Source organism: Panthera leo, chromosome D2 (assembly GCF_018350215.1).
Source record: "Panthera leo isolate Ple1 chromosome D2, P.leo_Ple1_pat1.1, whole genome shotgun sequence".
Taxonomy (NCBI): Eukaryota; Metazoa; Chordata; class Mammalia; order Carnivora; family Felidae; genus Panthera; species Panthera leo.
Window position 1 is genome coordinate 17,826,373 of NC_056689.1, and position 22,167 is coordinate 17,848,539.

General features: G+C 46.2%; 1 protein-coding gene across 8 annotated transcripts in view; it reads right to left on the minus strand.

Moving 5' to 3' along the window:
• The window catches only part of GALNT2 (polypeptide N-acetylgalactosaminyltransferase 2), a 189,105-nt gene that overhangs the window by 47,920 nt on the left and 119,018 nt on the right, over positions 1-22,167 (minus strand). For 6 of the 8 annotated variants that reach the window (XM_042908262.1, XM_042908263.1, XM_042908267.1 and 3 more), the window contains one exon: positions 19,321-19,474. In XM_042908262.1, the coding sequence (XP_042764196.1) occupies positions 19,321-19,474 (154 nt within the window). Of the gene's footprint in view, positions 1-19,320; positions 19,475-21,028; positions 21,111-22,167 lie in introns of all 8 variants that reach the window. The other 2 variants (XM_042908269.1, XM_042908268.1) reach the window with 2 other exon arrangements.

The window sequence follows — 22,167 nt, forward strand, 5'->3', positions numbered from 1 at the left end:
TAATTTAATAAGCTGTCTTTTTTGCTTAAAGTACCCTAACTGATATGACACGATACATAACATAAGCAGAAGGGCTTTGGACTTCTTGGTGACAACACTAACAGAAAACAATGAAACAACATACACAAGAGTTTCAAAATAAGACGTCCCACTAGAATTCTGTGCATTGTGAATTTACCATGCGAATACAGAGTGGAAAGTAATTCTCGGGTGAGCAAGCCCACAAAGCATTTCAGTTATCTGAGCTGCCTGAAAACATATTTGAAGATCTACTTTAAAATAAATAAATAAAAAATAAATACATAAAACCAAGACTCCACTTACGGCCTGATATGGTAGGATGCATGAAAACGACTTCAGCATTAGTGTCTAATAGGCTTATATAAATATGGTTATGCAAATAAAAATTGCTTAAAAGATCGTTATGTAAAATAGAATTTTATTAAGTGATTATACAAAATCATGTTGACAATAATCTGTGTCGAATTCCAGATAAATCAAGTCAATCAGAAAATGAGTGGGAGAAAGTAAAAGCATATTAGTTCCTGACCTGAAGATACATACGGTTTCATTCTTGGCATAAACCAAAGCTCCTTTAATTTCAGTGGTTTCGTTGAACTTTTTTAAGTAGGCTGCACACCCATCGCAGAGCCTGAACTTCCACCTGAGATCAAGACCTGAGCTGAGATCAAGAGTTGGAGGCTGAACCGATTCAGCCACCCAGGCGCCCCGTTGAACTTTTATAAACACGTAAAGCGGCAACTAGTTGACTCCCATGTAGGAAACAACTTTCCATGTAGGGGGGAAAAACAACTGACAAAACAAAAAGACCAGCAAAGTCAAGCATTTTCCACTGAATAGAAGAAAGAAAACGGTGGCAAAAACATGCATTGAAAAAACAACAACAACAACAACAAAAAAACCAGAATGACATAAAACATCAGAGAACAGATCTACCGTGAAAATGGCAAAGTGTTCTATTAGACCATCAGGTTGGCCTAAAAATAAAAATACAGTGCTAGGGTTGCTTAGAAAAGACCAACCTTAATCAACAGGACACCGACACGGAAGGAAGGCAAAAATATATCAAGAATAAGCAAAATCAAGAGATTAACTTTATAAAAAAATAAAACGCATGGCAAAACAGAAAAACATCAGGTGAAACGCCAGAGGGTAATTTTATGTTAATAAAGGTATAATCCATCATGAATATACAATTTCTAGGCTCCGAATCACTGTCTTCAAACGTATCAAGCAAATACTCTTAGAAAAAAGCAAACAAGCAGAAACTCATAGAACTGTGGTAGGAGCTTCGAACCCTTCTATGAAGTAGACGATAAAGATCAAGGGATTCTGAATGCAATTAATCCCGTTGGTTGAACATGTACATTTTGAACTTTGAAACAATTAGAGATACGACTGGCCTTAAAAAAAACAAAAAACAAAAAACAAAAAAACCCACACACAACAACAACAACCCATGAGATATTTATAGAAATGAGAAGTGAAGAATGTAGCCTCCGGAGTCAGGCTGCAGTCGTTTATAGACTCCAGCAACCCTGAGTTATGCAACCTTGTGGATTCTGTTTCTTCACGTATGAAATCGCAGGACCCGGAGGAGCACCGACTTCAGAGCCGTTGCAGGAATGACATGAATAAACGCCTAAAAAGTGCTGAGCATGGCGTCAGGGAACAAAAAACACAACTGCACAGAGTTGCCATTGCTGACACCAATCTCATGCCACAAATAAAGCCCCCCCCCCCCCCCCCCGGATCTGCCAAGTCAAATGACCACTACTGGTGATTTCTTCAAAAAGAAAAGAAAAGAAAAAAAAAAACCCACATCGATTTCTTACAATTTTGAAACTCTCTCAGAAATACGCGTGGTATTAAAAAAGAAACCAAAAGAATTCCAGAAGAGTGAGAAATAACACTTTGGTCATTTAAAAAGTAGGTTTAAACATAACAAAAATTGTAATGCTACATTTTGTAATACGGGGAAATTCAGCCAAAGCTGCATTCCGGAAACAAATGTAACAGATGTGAAATACACATTCAATTCTGATGGGGGGGGGGGGGGAGGAAAGCAGAAGGAAGAAAATATAAATAGATAATATAAAATACAAATATAAATAGCTATATAAAATATAAATATATAAAATATTTTTTTTTTAATTTTTTTCAACGTTTTTTTATTTATTTTTGGGACAGAGAGAGACAGAGCATGAACGGGGGAGGGGCAGAGAGAGAGGGAGACACAGAATCAGAAACAGGCTCCAGGCTCCGAGCCATCAGCCCAGAGCCTGACGCGGGGCTCGAACTCACGGACCGCGAGATCGTGACCTGGCTGAAGTCGGACGCTTAACCGACTGCGCCACCCAGGCGCCCCTAAAATATTATATATACTTAATTCAAATATAAATTTATATAAAAATATAAAATATAAATAGCTAGATAAACAGATATTAGAATTTATATAAAATCCAAGCACTTGGTTCCTAAAGGATGTAAAGGAAGAAAGAGTAAAAGGCAAAGAAGAGGCATAAGGAAAAAAAAAAAAAAACCAAAAAACAAAAAACAACTCCAGAGAGACAAACCCCAGGCATTTCTAAACAAAAAGGAAATTTAAGTGCATATGCACACAACACTATGCCAATAAGTTTGAGAAGTGAAGCTTATGATCTTCTGGGAAGATATAAATTATCAAAATTAATTCAAGTACAACATAGATAAACCTACCATATGTCAACATCCAAGGAAGCATTTTAAAAAGTCATCAAAGGACTACTTTCAATCAAGCAAAAACAGTTCTAGGTTCAGATGACTTTTATAGGTGAATTTCAAGAAACAATTCCTTTGTAAATAAGTTTTTCTTAAGCATCTTTTTAAAAAAGACAGTTGTTCTAAAATTCATTTTACAAAGTTAGCTTAAACACGAAGCCAAAACCAGATGAAGGGAAGGGAGGAAGGGAGAAGGGGAGAGCGAGCGGGAAACCACAGATAATTTCAATTACGGATCTTAATCCAAAACCTAAAATAAAGTAGTAGCCAAACTCAGCAATATATGGGAGACATTCTGCTAGATTCTCAGAACCGAGTAATACGCTGACATTTAAGACAGGACTTCCTTTCAAGTGAGGGGGCAAAAAAGGTTGTTCAAATATACGCACCCCCAACACTGCTGGCATTAAAAATGAAAAGAAACAATCCCCACTTCCGTCCCCAGAGAATTAGCCACATAAACATAAAACGGAATACATAAAGCCACGAGAAATGAAAGCTATATTTAAAATGTTTCCTATGGATCACTGAGTGGAAAAAAGCAGGATGCCAAACAGCAAATATAGTATCGTATTTTTATATAATTACATGCACCTCGCTATCAGGGGATGTAAGAGACACATGAGGAAGGTCACTTCCAAGAATGCTAATGCTTATTCCAGTCTACTGAGGTTTTTTCGATAAGGTTAATTCCTTTTAACCCTCTGGTGTGATTTCCTTTTTTGGAGGGTGGGCTATACAACAAACAAACACGTATCTGCTCTTTAATAGCTATTAACGAAAGAAAAAGAAAACTGTTTAAGAAACTGGGTGTCTTTTGGGAGGGTCTGATACGAGCTGTCCTACGCAAGGCAGAGCAGATGTTCTGGTGGGGATCGCTGCGGTATAGAAGGCACAGGGACAGACTGCAGAGATTTTGAGCTACTATTTGCTTAAGAGGCAGTTTGCCAACAACAGAAGGGGGCGTCACCACCACCACCACCAGCACCAACATCCGTGTCTGACCCTGGGCTCCTTGGGGCTCGTACTGCTTACACCCCAGACTGGACAGATCCTGGGGTCGTCTTCCCCTCAGAAGACTGTGACAAAGATGTGTTCCGAGGATGACACCACCGAGCGCTGGTGGACACCTCTTTTTTTTTTATTTTTTTATTTTTTAATGTTTATTTTTTGAGAGAGAGAGACAGAGACAGAGCATGAGCGGGGGAGGGGGAGGGGCAGAGGCAGAGGGAGACACAGAATCCGAAGCAGGCTCCAGGCTCCGAGCCCGATGTGGGGCTTGAACTCACGCGGTGTTCCGAGATCATGACCTGAGCCCAAGTCAGACTCTTAACCGACTGAGCCACCCAGGCGAGGTGGACACCTCTTTACGAGTGAGATTCTAGAGCCGACAGTGCCAGCGGAGTTATTTCATAAAAGCGGCCGCCAAGGGAGATCCAGGGGAATATACCAAGAGCTACGTATTAGGTGCTAATCTCCAGGGTCACCTCCAGGTGACTCCAGAAGCCTTCCAGGAGGTCGAGTTGGCTGAAGACGACTCCTGGCATCTCTACTCCCCACTACGGCCTCTCCTATCCCACGGAACATACCAGAGCTCATACATCTGGTAACTTGGGTGGTCTTAATCTCAAGCTATGCTAACAGAGGATGAGGCTCTGACCCTCCAGGACTAGCTATGCATCATGTGGCAGCAGAATGACATTTACTTTGCCACTCTTCTCTGTCTACCTAGCAGGACCCCATAATCCCTAATTTACAACTCCGAAATTTGGCACTCTGTACAACAACAACAACAACAACAACAACAACAACAAAAACCCTCCTATCCTATCTGGTGGCAAGACCTGGGCCCACGTGCATTCATTTGGCAGGACAACCTGACCTGGACTGCTGCCTGTCATCTTTATTCATCTCGCTTCGTGTGAATGTTCATTAAAGTTTTCCTGTAAAAAATACTGGCGCTTAATTGCAAGGTAGTGCCCCAGAATTAAGGATCTCATGTAATAAAACCGTGAAATGTATGTACCGCGATATCTGTCCGGAGTGGAAAAAAAAAAAAAGAATTCCTCAGGAGTTTAGGTGAGGGACTGGGGACTCGTATAATTACAGACAGTCTGTCCCCGAGAAGCTTCCTAATAAAATACCTGAAGAAAGACTATGGGCAGCTCTGGAACAAGGGAATACTTGCAATAATTCTTCCTTCCTTCCTTCCTTTCTTTTTCTTCCTTCCTTCCTTCCTTCCTTCCTTCTTCCCTCCCTTCCTCCCTTCCTTCTTTCCTTCCTTCCTTCCTTCCTTCCTTCCTTCCTTCCTTCCTTCCTTCCTTCCTTCCTTTAGGGGACAGTGCAAGTGGGAGAGGGACAGAGAGAGAGGGGGACAGAGGATCTGAAGGAGGCTCTGCAGTGACAGGGTGACAGCAGCGAGCCCAATGTGGGGCCCGAACTCACGAACCGTGAGATCATGACCTGACCCAAAGTTGGACGCTCAACGGACCGAGCCACTCAGGCGCCCCAGCACGTGTAGTAATGCTGAGGGGGAGAAGCCAGGGACTGGACTGAGAGGCAAGGAGAGAAGGAGTTCACTTGGAAGGCATGCCAGGAGAACAGAGAGGCACTCCAAGCCCCGTGGATGGTTCACAGTCCCACGTTCGACAACCAGAATCAGACAGGCTTTCCTCTAGCTCCCGACAACATACGGGGGCCGTTCCGGGTTCCACACACGGCACCTGCACATCAACATCAAGAACAGGCAGCACCTTGGCCTTTGCACTTAGTGTAAGAGAACATAAAAAGGAATTGCCAGCCATAAAAAGGTATTGGCTGCAAGGGTCACAGCGTGGATACCGGAGGAAATACAACAATCACCACAAAGGGGAAAAAAAGCCGTGGAAAACAAACCTGCTAACGCGGAAGCCATTGTGGCGATCAGAAATCTCTCCGTGCTTAATAACGCACATTCAGGGATGGATAACGGAATGGTTTTAAAGACCACGTTGAACTGTTTCCAAATCCCAAATGTCTGGCCTCTATGCAGGCTTGTGCCCTGAATTCTAGATTTTCACGTATCTCCACTGCCCACTTGAGCCTTCCACTTGGATGCAAAGTTCCCTCCTGGGCTTTGTAGCAAGGCTGCCCTACCCACGGCTGACGCTCATGCAGCGCCTACTGTGTGCAGGTCACCGTGCTGAGGGGCGTACAAGTGTTAACCCATTCATTCCTCACCGCGGCCCCATGGCATGCCCAACTTATACCAAAGGAAACTGGCACAGGGGGCTCAGCGCTGTGCCGAGGTCGGGCAGCTCAGAAGGGACACCGGGATTTGAACTTGGGCAGTCAGTAGCAGCACCCGCTAGCCCTCCTGCTCCTCCTCTCAGGAAGGGGCGAGTCCCTTCTTCAGGCTGTTGAGACAAGGTCCTTGGCCTCATCCTTCAGCCCTCCACACCCAGCCGTTCAGCATCACCTCGACTCTGCCTTTAAGATGCATCCAGAATCCAACCACTTCTCATCAGCTCTTCTGCTAACCCACGGCTCTGAGCCAATGTCAGCGTCCCTTCCGGGGGTTTCTCTGCTTCTGTTCTCGCATCTCCCACTCACACCCCCAAAACAAGCCTGGTCCTAACACAGCCACCTTGAAAAGACCGACGCTTTGCACACCTAATTCAGACGACGTTCTTCTGCTCTAAAACCTGCAGCGGCTCCCCTCTCTCAGAGGAATGCCCAGCGTCCTTACAAGAAGCCTCCAAGGTTCCCAGGGGCCCTGACCCCTCTCACACCTCCTCCTCCCCCTGCTCAGCCACGCCGGCTTCCCTGCCACCCGGATATGCCTGGCACACTCCCTCTTCGGGGACTTTCCCTTGCCACGTCCCCTAAAGGGCATCTTTTCCCTGTTATCCAGATGGCACTCCCTTGTCCCTCCCTCAGATCTTTGCTACATGCCTTCCTGCCAGTGAGAGCCTTCCCTAATGACCTGTTTACTTTCCCCCGGTTTTACTGAGATATAATTGGTATAAAGCACCGAATAAGGTGTGCGGCATAACGATTTAACATATACTGTGGGGGCGCCTGGGTGGCTCAGTCGGTTAAGCGTCCGACTTCAGCTCAGGTCACGATCTCACGGTCCGTGAGTTCGAGCCCCGCGTCGGGCTCTGGGCTGATGGCTCAGAGCCTGGAGCCTGCTTCCGATCCTGTGTCTCCCTCTCTCTCTGCCCCTTCCCCGTTCATGCTCTGTCGCTCTCTGTCTCAAAAATAAAATAAACGTTAAAAAAAAAAAAAAAACAACATATACTGTGAAGTAATTAGCACAGTAAGTTTAGTTCACACCCGTCATCTCATATAGACAGACACAAAGGAACGAAGGGAAGAAAAGCTTAGTTTTCCTTGCGATGAGAACTCTTAGGGCCTACTCTCTCAGCAAGTTTCAAACATGCCACACAGCAGTGTTAACGAGAGTCACCATGCTGCATAGGACACTCCCAGTACCTATGGATTATTGCCACTGGACGTTTGTGTCTTTTGATCACCTTTCTTCAGATCTCCCTCCCCCACCCCCACCTCTGGCAATCACAAACCTGATCTCTTTTTCTAGAAGTTTGTTCTTCTTTTTCCTTTTTTTTTTTTTTTTTTGGATTCCACATATATGGGAGATCGGAGAGGAACAGTTGCCTTTCTCTGACTTATTTCACTTAGCATAATGCCCTCAAGGTCCATTCATGTTGTCACAAATGACAGATTTCCTACTTTCTTATGGCTAAAGAATATATCAGTGTGTGTGTGTGTGTGTGTGCGTGTGAGACATTTCTTTATTCATCCACCTATGGACACTTACACTGCTCCATGTGTCGGTTGTTATAAATAGTGCTGCTATAAACATTAAAAATGCTGCTGCTCTCTCTTTGAGACGCTGATGTCATTTCCCTTGGATACATACCCAGGAGCAGAGTTGCTGGACCAAAGAGTAGTGCTATTTTTAATGTTTTGAGGAACCTCCATGCTGTTTTCCAGAGTGGCCGCACCAGTTGGCATTCTCACCAACAGCGTGGAACAGTTTCCTCTTCTCCACATTCTCACCAACATTTCTTATTTCTTGTTTTGATGACAGGCATGCGAAGAGACGTAGTGGTATCTCCTGGTGGTTTTGATGTGCATTTCCCTGAAGATTAGTAATTCTGAGTACCTTCTCATGTCCTTGTTGGCCACTCATATAATTTCTTTGGAAAAATGTTTATTCAGGTCCTTTGCCCATTTTACATAAAATTACATATATATATGTATTTAGAGGTACATTCATATGTACCTATAAATATATATGTATTTAGAATTATATATATTTAAAATTTATATGTATATATAAATATATATACTTAAAAGTATATGTTTTAATTATATTAAATATTAATAAAATAGATAAAAAAATACATAAAGAAAAATACCCAGAAAGAGCTATTGAGTTGTATGAGCTCCTTCTATGTTTTTTATATTAATCAGATACACGATTTGTAAATATTTTCTCTCATTCTGTTGGTGCCTTTTCATTTTGTTGACTGTTTCTTTCACTGTGCCTTACCACTTATTTAATATTGGACCTCTGACCTTGACTATCATACTGTCTGACCCCACGCTTAGTTTATTTCTCTCTGTTGCATTTAACATCTTATTGTCATAGAGCTGAATCACTCGTTTTTGTTGTCTTCCACTCCTACCCCCTCAGTCTACGCTCTAGGCGGCAGAGAAATTTTACAATCAGTTTTGTTCATTATTGTTTCCCTAGTGACCAGAAAAACACCTGTCACACAGGAAGCTCTCGAATGCCTGCTAAATGAACGCATGAATGCAAGAGTCAAAAAAAAAAAAAAAACAAAACTCAATATAAAACTTCAAATCTGAGTGCAATTTTCTTATTGGGGTATTCTTTTAACAGATTCAAATTTCCAAAGACGTGGGTTTTCTTCTCCCATCATTGCCTGATAGAAGAAATCACAGTTGATCCAGCGTAGTTGAGTGTTAATTTTAAAAGTCTGTACTTCTATTTTTACAGATTGGGACAGAGATCGGGGTTCTCAAAGATTCGGCCACACCGCTTAGCACTCCAGGGTATGTGGGGACTGGTCAGCTCTACCAGCGAATGGGCAGACGTTCCAAGTGCAAGAACGCAGGTACCATGAGCTGGCAATGCCGCTCCTCTCAAGCTCATCAGAGAAGTCACAAGTGATCTCTGAAATCACAGTGTTCCAGAAAAAGTAAAATATACAGCCTAAGGGGCTGAGAGAGTCGAAACACATTTTACACTGTTTTGACTGTTTCCTAAAATAGACAAAATCCTTCCCATTAAAAAAGAAGAGAAAAAATTTTAACAGTTCCATGGTGGTGGCGAAGCAACGGGTTTAAGACGGTGGCTGAAACAGGATGGTTTGTTCAGACCCAAAGATTCATCGCATTTACCAAGCAACATACAAAGGACCCCTTCTCCTTGCTCTACTTTCCTTTTGAAACAGGTGGAAATCGCTATTTCAGTTACGTCCTCAACTGTTTTCGGTCAATGCCAACAAGCTCCAGGGTTGCGCTGCACGACAAGACCCAGACCTACAAGACCTCAGCACAACAGAGCCGTTCAGACAAAGAAGGCTGAACGTCTGCCCTCAATGGCACACACGTATCGAGAGCAAAGCTCTCAAAGCTGATTTCACATATACATAAGCTGCTCGTCACACACGATAACAATACGATAATATTCTGTGGGGCTGTTTGTAGTTTATGAAGCTCTTTCACACATATCTGAGCCTAACAACTATGTGTAAGATGGACAGGGCATGCACTGTTGTGGTTTCGCAGATAAGAAACTCAGGAGTTTAGAGAGATTGTTCCGACCTTAGTCTGGGAGTTAAGTGACAGAGCCATTAACCACTCAAGTCCACAGCTACTTCCTTTTCTCCTTTTTCTTTTTTTAAGTTTATTTATTTATTTTGAGAAAGACAGGGAGAGTGAGCATTGGAGGGGCAGAGAAAGATGGGGGGCGGAGAGAGAGAATCCCAAGCAGGCTCTGCACTGTCAGTGAGGAGCCCCTTGTGGGGCTGAAACTCACAAATTGTGAGATCATGACCTGAGCTGAAACCAAGAGTCAGACACTTAATCGACTGGGCCACCCGGGCACCCCCATAGCTATTTCTACTTATTCGGACTGGGGATAGACAGTGCTGCTCAGAGAAAAATTTATGAACTGTCAAGATTCGGACTGAATTTGGATTCCAAACAGAACACTCAGGGTTTTTTTCCCTGCTTTCAGTAATAGCAAAGTTCCTTGGTATAGACCAATCTGCCCACAAGAAGCTACTAGAAACGTTGGATGAAACACACAAAAAAGTCTATTTGAAGGCACTGGAGAGTTAACAAGGCAGCTGGGTGTTACAGGGCCGGGTTCCCAGAAAGAAGAGAGGCCCCCAGAGTAAGGCCAACATTCTCTGATCCCTCTTCCCCTCACGCGGCGTGAAGCCGACAGACTGGAGAAGCTAAGCAGAAGTGATGGCTTTGCAGGAGGCAAAGCAAGGTAAGTTTCTGCAGGTGTCACGGAGCTGTGGAAGCCAGAACTGCCGTTCAGGTCTCGCCAAGGAAAAAGGGGCTCTAATAAACATCGCAGACTTCCAGGTGGAATCCCAAAGGGCTCCCTTCCAATAGCAAAAGAGAACTGGGAACTCATCAGTGTTTTACAAAAGACTGAAACCCAGCTGATGCCAGCTCGGTGCCAGCCCTGCCTGAGGCGATCTGCCCTTTTTCGCCTGTCACAGAGCAAAACGAAATCCTCTTTGGAGGATGAAAACATCAAGGAGGCCCTTTAAATATCTCTATTATTTGTTCATACACAACAAAATAAAATAACTAAAATTAAGAATTCAGCAGATGGACTTAAAAGCCAAATAGGTATGGGAGCACCTGGGTGGCTCAGTCAGTTAAGTGTCTGACTTCCGCTCAGGCTGTGATCTCACAGTTCATGAGTTCGAGCCCTACATGAGGCTCTGTCAGCCCGGAGCCCACTTCGGATCCTCTGTCCCCTCTCTCTCACTGCACCTACCCACCCCCCACCACTCTCTCTAAAATATGAATAAACGTTAAAAAAAAAAAAAAAGCAAAATAGAGATAGCAAAGAATCAGTAAACCAGAAGGAAAGCCAATAAAATTATACCTAGGTTAAAGCACAAAGAATAGAAAAGGATACATAAAATGGAAAAGAGCACAAGAGGGACACAGGACATGCTGAAATCTCTAACAAAGATGTATTTAGGGCCCAGAGGGAGACAGGAGAGAAAATGGGGCAGAAGAGAAGCTTGCCAAAGACAGGAAGCAACAGATTCAGGAAATCTACAAACCCAAACAGGTTCAATACAAAGAAGACACTTAGGCACATTTCAGTGAAATTTCTGAAAACCAAAGACAAAGAGAAGTATCTTTAAGGAAGCCAGAGGAAAAAGTTAAAATGCCTTCAAAAATGCTACAGTAAGATCAACAGTTGATGTTTTACCAGAAACAATGGAAGCCCGAAGACCATAGAATGACTATAGAAAAGTTGCCCAAGCTTTGGTCAACCTGGAATTCTAAATTCAATGAAAATACTTTTCAAAAGTAAAAGTGAAGTAAAGGACAAATTTATTTTGAGACAATAAAGGGAGAGAATTCATTGCCAGAAAACTGGCACTAAGAGAAATACTAATAGTTCTCAGTCAGGTGAAAAATGGTCCCAGGAGGAAAAGTGAAAATTATAAGAAATAAGGAAAAAACATAAATACGTGAATAAATCAAAAGGATATTTACTACACAAAACACCAGAAGATGTCCTGTGGAGTTTACACATAGAGAGAATTAGACCATATGGCAATAAAGAGTGTCAAAGAGGGTAGGAGAGCTAACGGGGTCAAGTGCTATGAGGTCTGTGCATTATTCAGGAAATAATAAAATTATTCATTTATATTAGACTCTCATAAGTAAAGAATGCAACAAGCTAACAAAGAGAGAAATAATCTAAAAGAAGCAGGAAAGAGGAGGAAAAGGAACACAAAACGTGGCATAAATAGAACATTGACAGAGATGCCAGTGTTAAACCCAAATACATCAGAACCTGCACTAAATGTAAATGGAGTAAATATTCTAATTAAAAGACAAGATTGTTGGGACACCTGGGTGGCTCAGTTGGTTAGGCGTCCGACTTCAACCCAGGTCATGATTTCTCGGTTCGTGGGTTCGAGCCCTGCGTCAGGGCTCTGTGCTGACAGCTCAGAGCCTGGAGCCTGCTTGAGATTCTGTGTCTCCCTCTTTCTCTGCCCCTCCCCTGCTTGCGCTCTCGCTCTCTAAAAATATGAATAAACACTGAAAAAATTTTTAAAAAGGACAAGATTGCCCTTCCCGGACCACCCAATGGACTGGACTACGCCACTGTCCATTAGCCACCGCCTCTCCCCCTGCACTGCGAGCTCCTCGAGCACCGAGAGGACCTTCGTGCACACCGCTGTATTCCCAGGATGCTGGTGGAAAGGGGACCGAAGAAGAAAGAGACAAAATCACGTTACTCATTTAGGACCATCCGTCTCTGCCCAAACTATAAGCCAGGGTCCCAGCCGGGGGAAACTGAGCCACACGTGTGCACAGCCACTCAGGGATTGAGCTTTCAAAACGTTTGCTGCTGATCTTTTTACGAGAAGGCCTCCACCAGGCCCTTCGGAGCTGCTCACACAAGGCACAGACAGCGTCCACTGTCTTCGCCTTATATCGTCTCCCAGTCCGGGGCATTCTTTGTTTTAGATGCAGAGGAGGCCTCAAATGGTCAAAAAGGGGAACGGATAAGGGGAAAAGGAAGGGTAGCCTATTGCCGGAGCTGGTTTTTATAAAAACACTACAAATAAAAGCAAGCAAAACAAACACAGAACACAACAGGCTGGTGAACGGTGGCGAGGCCGTGGCCAGGATTGCACACGTCAGGTGCAGGTCAGGCCGTGGGATGGGGCGGCGGGGGGCCCGTGAGAGCAGAGAGCCTGGAGGCCGGCCGCCTGCGACTGTCCAGGTGGCACGCAGGTCCCTCCCCCGCCCCCCGGGGAACAGAAACGGAGCACACTCTTCTATCACGTGACCCGCGGAGAACTGACACCGGAAAGACAGAAGCAGAAACCTTGCTTCTTCTCAACCTCCCGGGATTCCACCAGCAATGGCAGTGGCCAATCGGGATCAATTGCTTTTTGGGTACTTTCGGGCCTCGTGCCTGAAGACCAGGCGTGGGAAAAAGCCACCTGCCAAGGGCAAGGGCGAGGGGGCACGCCGTCAGCGACTCTGCTTCCCGTGGGGGCGAGGCTCCTGGGCTCTCTGGAGGCGGGCTCTCCATTCCCCCCGCTTCTGGAGACTGGCGGATGATGTCATCAGGAGAAGGATCTCCCCACCCACCTCGCAGGAGTGCCAGCAGATTAAATAAAATCAATGCACATAAAAGGCTGAGCGCAGGTCATGACACTGATAAAACGTCCCAATAAATATTTTGTTGCCGTTACTATGCAACAGAGCTTAAAGCCTCGCTGTTGTGCCGCAGCCAAACCCCCTCTGCCCCACCGGCCACAAATGCCCGCGAGGCCACCTGAAACTCAGAGGGAGCTGGGGGGCCCCTGCTTAGAGAAGCACCTGTCTCCTGTCCCAGGACCCTGCAGGTGGGACACAGGAAGGTGACTTGGGTCTGCCAAAGCAGGTCTGAGCCCCGCTGAGCTGCCGAGGGAGCAGATCAGCTCTGTCCCAGAGCAGCCGCCACAGAAGAGGGTCAGCTGCTCATGCACGTTTGTAAGATGCCACTTTTATAAGAAAAATGTGAAATGAAAACAAAGCCCCGGGCCCCAAGAGACCCCCACCCCCCAACTCACGAGAAGCCAGACTCCTCCAGAGCCACACTCCTCTCCTCTTGTTTCCCCGGATCTTCTGCTCTCCTAAAAACCAAACTCTGTGTCCCCCTAACATAACGGCCCACACCAAAGCCTCACTCCGGGCAGCTGAGTTGACATAGAAAACTTTTTCTTGGCTTTCACGGTGTTTATGCTCACTGAGTAACAATGAAAAGTTGGATTGTATCTTTCCCCACAACCCTTAATCCCGATTAGCTACTCTTAAAACCACGGACATCAACGCGGACATTCCAGCCAGACTAAACAGCCCAGCCGGTTACTTCAATGCCTGCCCTCGTGTTGAAAGGTTTCTAAAAAATAAAAGCAGGAAAGAAAGAAAAGAATGGCCCCTCAAGAGTCCCCCTCTCTGGGTTTGGGCTGCATTACAGCTAGACGTTTAAGAAACTGGTTCAAAACACAGCCCTTGGGTGATTATCCTGAACGGAACAAAACCAAACCTTACAAGTAACCCCAAATTTACAGACAGAGTAAACACAGTGTTCCCTCGATTTCAAGGCTGCCATTAGGTGTGCACCTTGGACAAACTTCTCTCTTAGAGAAGGATCCTTTGTGGGATGCAGTTGAGATCACTCGTGGTCAGGAGCAGTATTTCAGTTTTAGACGCAAAAATGTTTCAAAACCCTTCATTTTTAATTTAGTGATCAAAAAAAAGACGGGGGGGGGGGTAGCACAGAGAGCAACTTGCTAGAAATTCAACTTTTGAGACCTGAACAAAATCTGCCCTTTTATCAAGCGGTTCTCGTTTTTAAGGGACTTGGATAAATAAATGGAAAGGAATGGTGTGCGGCTGACAGGGAAAAGAAGGAAACAAGGGAATAAGGCTTTCCCCCCTAAAGGTTTGTTTGATTTTACTTATATACACAATTTTAAAGCAAACCAGCTCCAGCTTTCCCCAGCAGACAGAACGATACTCTATATAAACTCCTTGGGTTGCACCTGATTCCTGTACTTGACTTTCCCGTCAGATGCATTTCTAGGCAAACGAAACAAAATACACACGCGTGTGTGCGCACGCACTAACAAAAAACAGCGCAACACTCTTCTGAGTTGGACTCGGGAGGGGCTTTAACACACCCCTCCTCACCCCTACTCTAACAGGGTAACAAGAGTACTCCTCCCCTGGGGCCTCAGCACCCAGAGGACACAGTCAGCGGTCGACCATGTTGGACTGTACTCCAAGTGTTGGCCTTGGCTTTAACCCACAGCTGAATTTCAATGGCGGTCTCTGGGCCTCTCCTCCTTTCTATGTTCGTTGCCCTGGGGGGTGATGTCCATCTCATAGTTTTAAATGCCACCCGTATACTGACCATTCCCAAGTTTACATTCCCACTAAGACCTTTCTGCTGAACACCAGACACATACCCGATCACAGACAATGTACCCTTGGACTTAACATGTCCAAACGTTAACTGCTGACGTGTCCCCCGCACCCGCTCCACTCAGCCCCCTCATCTCAGTTAAGGCGACCCATCTCTTCCCTTGTTTTAGCCATACATCCTGGAGCTCTGCTTCACGGCGTATCACACCCCTCATCGGACCCACTGCCACATCCTGTTGGCTCCCCCTTCCATACGTATCTATGTCTGTCCAACACTGTTCTGTATGATCTTTCGTCCGGGCACTAACAACAGCTTCCCAAAGGTGGGAAGGGAAAGACCTAAATAGTCGGAAAAAACATTTTCAAAATTCCCATTGGTCTTTAATTTGCTTTTAGCCTTGGTAATTTATTTGAGATTTCAAATAAAATTAAATGAAGTTGGGGGGGGGGGCCTGGGTGGCTCAATCGGTTGAGCGTCCAACTTCGGCTCAGGTCATGATCTCGCAGTCTGTGAGTTCAAGCCCCGCGTCGGGCTCTGTGCTGACAGCTCGGAGGCCGGAGCCTGCTTCAGATTCTGTGTCTCCCTCTCTCTCTGCCCCTCCCCTGCTCATGCTTTGTCTCTCTCTCTCTCTGTCTCTCTCAAAAATAAATAGATATTAAAAAAAATTTAAATGAAGTAGGGGAATTTTTTTTTTTGAGTGGGCAACTGTACTGTTAAGACTAGGATGGGCTCCTATTTTCTAATTTCTAAGGCTTATTAGAATAAGCCAACATTTCCTGTATGTCAGATCTAGGATTTCACTCCTGACAAGCTTTTCTAGGCTACTTGCTTCTATGTATGTATTTTTTTTTTTTTTTTTTGCAGGGGGCGGAGGGGGGCCCAGTACATTTTATATACTTAAAAAAGGTAAATAAAACATTGCCCAAATATGTGAAGTTTTGTTTTGTTTTGTTTTTGTTTTTGCAAGGCTCTGAACACCTGATGCCTTGTATCTATCCCAAAGGACAAGAAATAAAGGGTGGGATGTAATTGCATTGCTTTTCAGTCCTGGAAGAATGTAAACACGTTATGTTTATTTGGTGTTCATCATGGGGTTCATATGATCTCTACTGCTAAAAATCTCCCTTGTTCTTTTATGACTCTTAGTATCACTGATGACTTAGTAGGCGCTCACCATACGTGCTGAGCAATACATTCACTCAACAAATATTTACTGAATTTCCCGAATGCCGTCAGTCGTCCAGTAACGATCCTGGCGGCAGTATCTCCCTATTCTAATGGGTAAAGACGGATGAACATGTAAATAAGTAAAACATATGGTGTGTGGGTGGTGATAAGAATTATGGAGAAAATCAAGGGTGGGGGCCAGGCGGCTGCACTCCTCGGGGAGGTGGTCGAGGTCAAGGGCCGCCTCGCTGCCAAGATCGTGACCAAGATCTATGTGACTCCAAAAACCTTGTTCTTAATGAACCACGTGCATGGCTTTCAGATTTATCACACATGAAGGCTGAATTCAAATGTTTCCATAATCCTAGACGAAGGGAGAGATGGTGAGACGGGAAAAAAAAAAAAAAAAAACAAAAACCCAACAAAACAAAACAAAACATTTATGTAGAAGGTCAAAGTCTTTAAAAGTTCTCAATGAGAGGTATGGTGGAGGTCGGGGGAGATTCACAGAGGCAACTTGATCTCCTTAACCTGACATTCAGTATGAGCTTACGCTCCGAGGATAGCACATTGGCTCAGTTTCAGGCATCTGACTGACTTGGGGAGACATTAATTTAGCCAAAGTCAAACCAACACGGAAGGCATCCCAGCTGTTCCTTTAACACATGCAAATGAAAATGCCACTGTCGCTGGCACTAAAATTAAACTCACCTCTAACACCTCCCACCATGGGAGGAATAGTCAAACATCTGCTTGGACAAACTTGTATTTCAAAAAACTGGAAAAAAAAAAAAGCTATATACGCACATATATTTAATTTGGGGGACTTTGAAGCCCACACACTGATGAGCCATCACAAAGACACTACTTTCTCTCAGCTCTAAGGAAAAGTCACAGCAGGAAAACCACTCACAACCCAACGGTGCAGTGACACTCACACCGTCTCATGGAGATGTGATTCGAAGCAGTTGATTCAAAGCACCAGGTAAGGTTTCTGAGCCAGATTCTGCTGGAACGTCAACCACGCTCTTGAGTTTAGGCCAAGCCCCTCTTAAAAGCCACAGTGCCCCTTTCTGGCCTTAAGTCCGCTGCTCCTAATCACTGGGCAGGTTTTTAACAAAGGGGGACCCTCCCCTCCCTCTCCGTGCAATGAAGACAACCTTTGTGTCCAGAGTCTGACTCTCAAGGACCGTGTAAGTGCCCCCGAGGAGCGCTTCGCACAGGCGGGGTGCAGACAGTCTGGTTAGCCTGGGGATGGAGGGGGGTGGGGTGGGGACACCGGCACTCGTGACCTCTCCCCAGAGATGCAGGCATGTGCATACACACAGCTCCAGGACTCGCAGGGTCCCAGGGCCTCCGTGTGGGCTCCCTGGGGTCCGTGGATCCCAGGTCAGCAAACCTTTTTAGATAGGCTGTTCAACAGCTAACCCTGCTGAATTTAATCAGGAGCACAGCCTGAAGACTGAACAAAGCTGCCTATGAAAAAAAAAAATTAATGGATTATAGGACACATTAAACAAAGACCATCTCCTGGACTGGATTTAGAAAAACGGTAAGATTCTTAATATTATGTATCACATATAATTATATATCAGCCATATGTTTCATATATTAAATCTCTCTCTCTCTCTCTCTCTCATGCACACACACACACACACACACACACACTGTGCACTTAACTTCTTGGTCCAAAAGTCCTGTAAATTTACCTGCTTATGAGCTGCTGTGGGAGCACAGAGCTGTCTAGAACACGCACACACAGTAAAACAAACACGCAAAAAGACCGTTAAGCAAAGGGAGTGATAACCTGGCAGCTAAATGGTTAACCGACACGGTTAAGTCAAGTTCCCCTGAAAGCAGGAGAGGAAAACACCCTTTCCGTGCATGCTACTAATTTACAAAATCAAGCCAAACTTGAAGAAGTGTTCACGTGAAAGGTAGCTGACTGTCGTCCCTCGCCAGCTTACCCTCCTCTCAGTCCCTGGGACACACACGCAGGGCGATCTGATCGCTGATGGGCTCTCTGGAAGCCCAGCACTGCCTGTCACGGCCTTGCCCCTGTCCTTCTTTCTGGATGCCTCCAGCTCAGGACTCCCCCCTCCTTCGGGCGTCTCCTGACCTTCCCACCTCCTGGGGGCCCTGGCTGCACTGCTTTAGAGCAGACTGTCCAAGCCCTGGGGTACCATCCCCCCTCGCTTCCTGGTGCACCTGTTACCCGCCCCACCCCACCCCCGCCCCATCCCCAGCCAGAATGGGACTGGGGCCAGAGACTCTTCTGTCTGGAATCCCCGGACCCGAACACAGTGTCTGAGTCGCAGTGGATGTGTCATCCATGACGATGAATGACTCCCTAAGTAACCCGGTGAGCAGGAACGCCTACCAAACAGCCAGGAAACAGCTGTCCTCCAAATACAACTCTTTATTTTTTAACAATCTGCAACAAGCCCAACCCCCGCAATGATCTCCATGTGACCAGCCTCCCAGTCAGAGCTTCTTACCAGCAAGGCTGAGAGGTGTAGCGGCAGTGAGGCCTGACAGTAAGCGGTGACAAACTCACGTTAGAATGCCTGGAGACCTCATCAGCCGAGCCCGATGAACCCCGGAGTGCCCTCCGCCCTTGGGTCCCAGATCCCTGAAGAGTCAAGAGAAGGACGTAGTCCTCCTCAGTCTCTGTGTTTCAGCTCAGTTTCACATCCGCCCTGCCGGGGTTGTTCCTTTCCCCTTTCCAGTCTCTAGAACATTTCTGAGTTAAGCTGTCCTAATAGAGCAAGAATTCAGATTTCCTTCCTTCCGACGACGCTACGAACTATGGCAAATTACATGTGTTTGGGAAGGGGTTTGAGAGATGACATGCCCTTCTCGTGCTGACCCCCCACCCTCTGGCCAGCCACCCATGGCCTCTCGATACTGCCTTAGGGGATCCGAAAGACTAGAATCCCATCCCCAGCGGGCCTGTCTCTTCCAGGGAGTGGAGCCCCAATGCCGTATGCCTTTTCCGAGTTTTACCGCCCCGTAGAGACACGATGCGCGTTCAGTGTCCCAGAGTAAAAGAAAAATGCTGCGTCGTGGTCAAAGCTACTTACCAGGTGTGGGAAAGCAAGCAGAGGCCCCAGGCCGACACACAGCTTAGTACTTACTGGTCATGTCTGGTGTCCGGGATGGCTCTGTCCATCCGCAGCTTATCACTTTCCACTTGGTTGAATTTGTTGCGGGCGTAGGGGTCCTGCCCGGAGCGGACCATTGTCCCTCCGACGTAAGCTTCCTGGTTAAAGTCCCGCCACCGCACTTTTCCTGAGAGAAAGAGCAGACAGAGGGTGTGGGACGAGGGGAAAATGAGAGCAGAGGCCAGCACACGCCACGTGAACGGTGCTACCAGAAGCCCACGGCTTCCTCTGATGGCAGTTTTCGTCCACAAACTAGCTGAAAACAGCCCAAGCGAGCATCGTCACGTGCCCAGATTGGAAAGCCGGATGCTGGCAGTTTGCAACGAGACTCGGACCTCCTGTGTTGTCTAGTGAGCGATATTCTGTGCCAGCCAAGGTATCCGTAAGCATGGTTCCACACACACTTGGTAAGAAAGGAGATCACTACCTGCTTGTTGCACCTTTCCAGGGATTACGGTAAGGCCCAGAAGCATCCCAGATACGGTGAAAAAGATGATGTCCAAATTACACTCAAGGCTATCCTGTCGAGTCACATCGGGTGACACGAAAGTAAGTGTTTAAACGTGAAATGACAAAGAACAGGCGATCCCCACATCCCTCGGTGAGACGCTTCTCAGGGCTTCTTCTCGAAGCTGCTGCCACGTCTGACCCCACGAGGAGGTGAGAGGAACCAATCCTAGCACGGACACCTCCTAGCACACGTTTCAAGAGGGAATGGGGCCAAGGTGACCTGTCCATGCGTGGGTCAGCCCTGACTCGTGATCAGATTAGCTGCTGCCACTCTAGAAGGCCAAGCAGTAGGTTCTCCAAGAACACGACAGCGGAGTGGGGAGTCTGTACTGGGACCCGGGGTAGGGGCAGTACTGGCTGTAGCTGGATCTAGAGGAAAGGGCACTGCAGGCTGGGGCGAGGCTGGGCAGGCCTGGGCATCATGAACGCAGACCCAGAGACACAGCAAAGGCATCAGTGCTCAGAGGGAAAGACAGAAGGAAAGGCCGACTCAAGGCAGAGAGAATATTCAGGACTTGAAGTTCGCCCTGGCTTTTAGGCCCCTGTCTACCGCTTGCTACCTTTATGATCTTGGGCAGGTTTTTTTTTATTTTATTCTTTGAAATAAGAGTTTCCTAAAGATCAATGAACTTAAAACAATGAAAAAAGGTTTTTCGTGAGGACTGAATGGCCTACGATGTGCCAGTTTGGTAGGTGTAGCAAACTTGAACCAAACTCAAAAAAAAAAAAAAAAAAAAAAAAAAGAAAAAAGAAGAAGATTAACAAACCTGTCCCCAGGAAGCTTATGAAATTCCCAATGGTCACAGTGCTCTGAAGAAAAGGCATTAAGGGGCAAATAGTTCTGGGGTCGTTTTCTGTGGGGTGTCTGATAGGGGCTCTAATGTCCGAGTAGACACCCAGACAAAGGGAAGGACTGGGCCACGGAGCCCTCTGGGAACAGTATAGGAAAATGCTCAGGGAACTGCGGTGCAAAGGCCCTGGGGTGGCAGTGAACTACCTTACCCCATTCAGGACCGGCCAGGAAGCCAGTTTAACAAAGAGTGAGGTGCTGGCCAGAGACGTGAGAGCAGGCCTGTTGACAGCTACCCACAACAGGCACATGTGTGCAGGCCACAGGTCTTCTGCCTCCTGTCAAACGCTGGGCTGTTCAGTTAAACTCAACAATACCTACATGCGTGCTTTTCCAACATGGATCTCTCCGCGTCCAATCAAAGGCACGTCCCGTTTCTTTCTCTGGTTCAGAGATGAGGAAACTGAGATTCGGTTACATGAGATCTGTTCAAGGCCATAGAGTAAATTTTCTATCTACAAGCTCATCTGTTTCTTGCTGCAATTGTCCCGCGAGGTCAGAACCCCCATCTCATCACAGCTGGTTGCCGTGGAAATGATGCTTGGGGTCACAGAGGTCCAGTCTCTCAAATGGAAAAGCAGTTTCAAAACTCACGAGCTCCCTGGCTATGACGACGCTGTGCCCCCGAAAAATGTCTGGTTAGGTTATGGGAGCTGGCCACAGTGTCAGCGTTTTCTCCCGCCTAAAATAAAACATTTCCAGAACACCTTTTTGGAAACATGTCTTTCATGCTAGGGCAACCCTGGAAATACTTCTGGATCCTCCTCTCTCCCCATCTTTCTGCCTTCACCCTCACAGACTCTTGAGGATAGGGAAGAAAAAAACCACCCATCTGTGCTTGGACTAACACAAATCAGAGCCTCAGCTAAGATCTATGTCTGCAGTACTCACTACGGAATCCAAATGAGCCGGTTCCAACTAATGTGTAAAGGCCTGAATATTCGTTACTACCACGAGGCACCAGGAACCGTGGAGCCCCAGCCACAACCAGAGAAGGGACCGTCACCCAAGAGAAGTTCTGTCTGTCACTCTGCTTATGCTCTCCGTGACCGTCACCTGGAGCGCTGGGGACAGTAAGAAGGGAGTCAGCTTACTCCTGGCCTGGTGGGGCAAGGCTTCTGCTGAGTTCCTGGGGCTTCAATCCCACCTATAGGTCTCCTTGTAATAGAAAACCTTCCCCCCTTCTAGAAAAGACATGAGTACAGCAGAGGGTTTTACGGGGTTCCTGATGTCGGGTGACTGTGGGGACTTGGCCCCAAGCCATTGGTGTATACGAAGTGTGGACTATATGCTAGGCATTGTGTTGGCTCCTGCAGATACAGTGAGCGAAAACAGACCTGATGCCTGCCCAGTGGAGGTCATGTTCTAGGAGATGGAGGGAGACAGATAATAATAAAATGACTATACCGAATCACTGTCTCATTAACAACCGAGCTAGGTGTTCTGATACTAAGAAATGT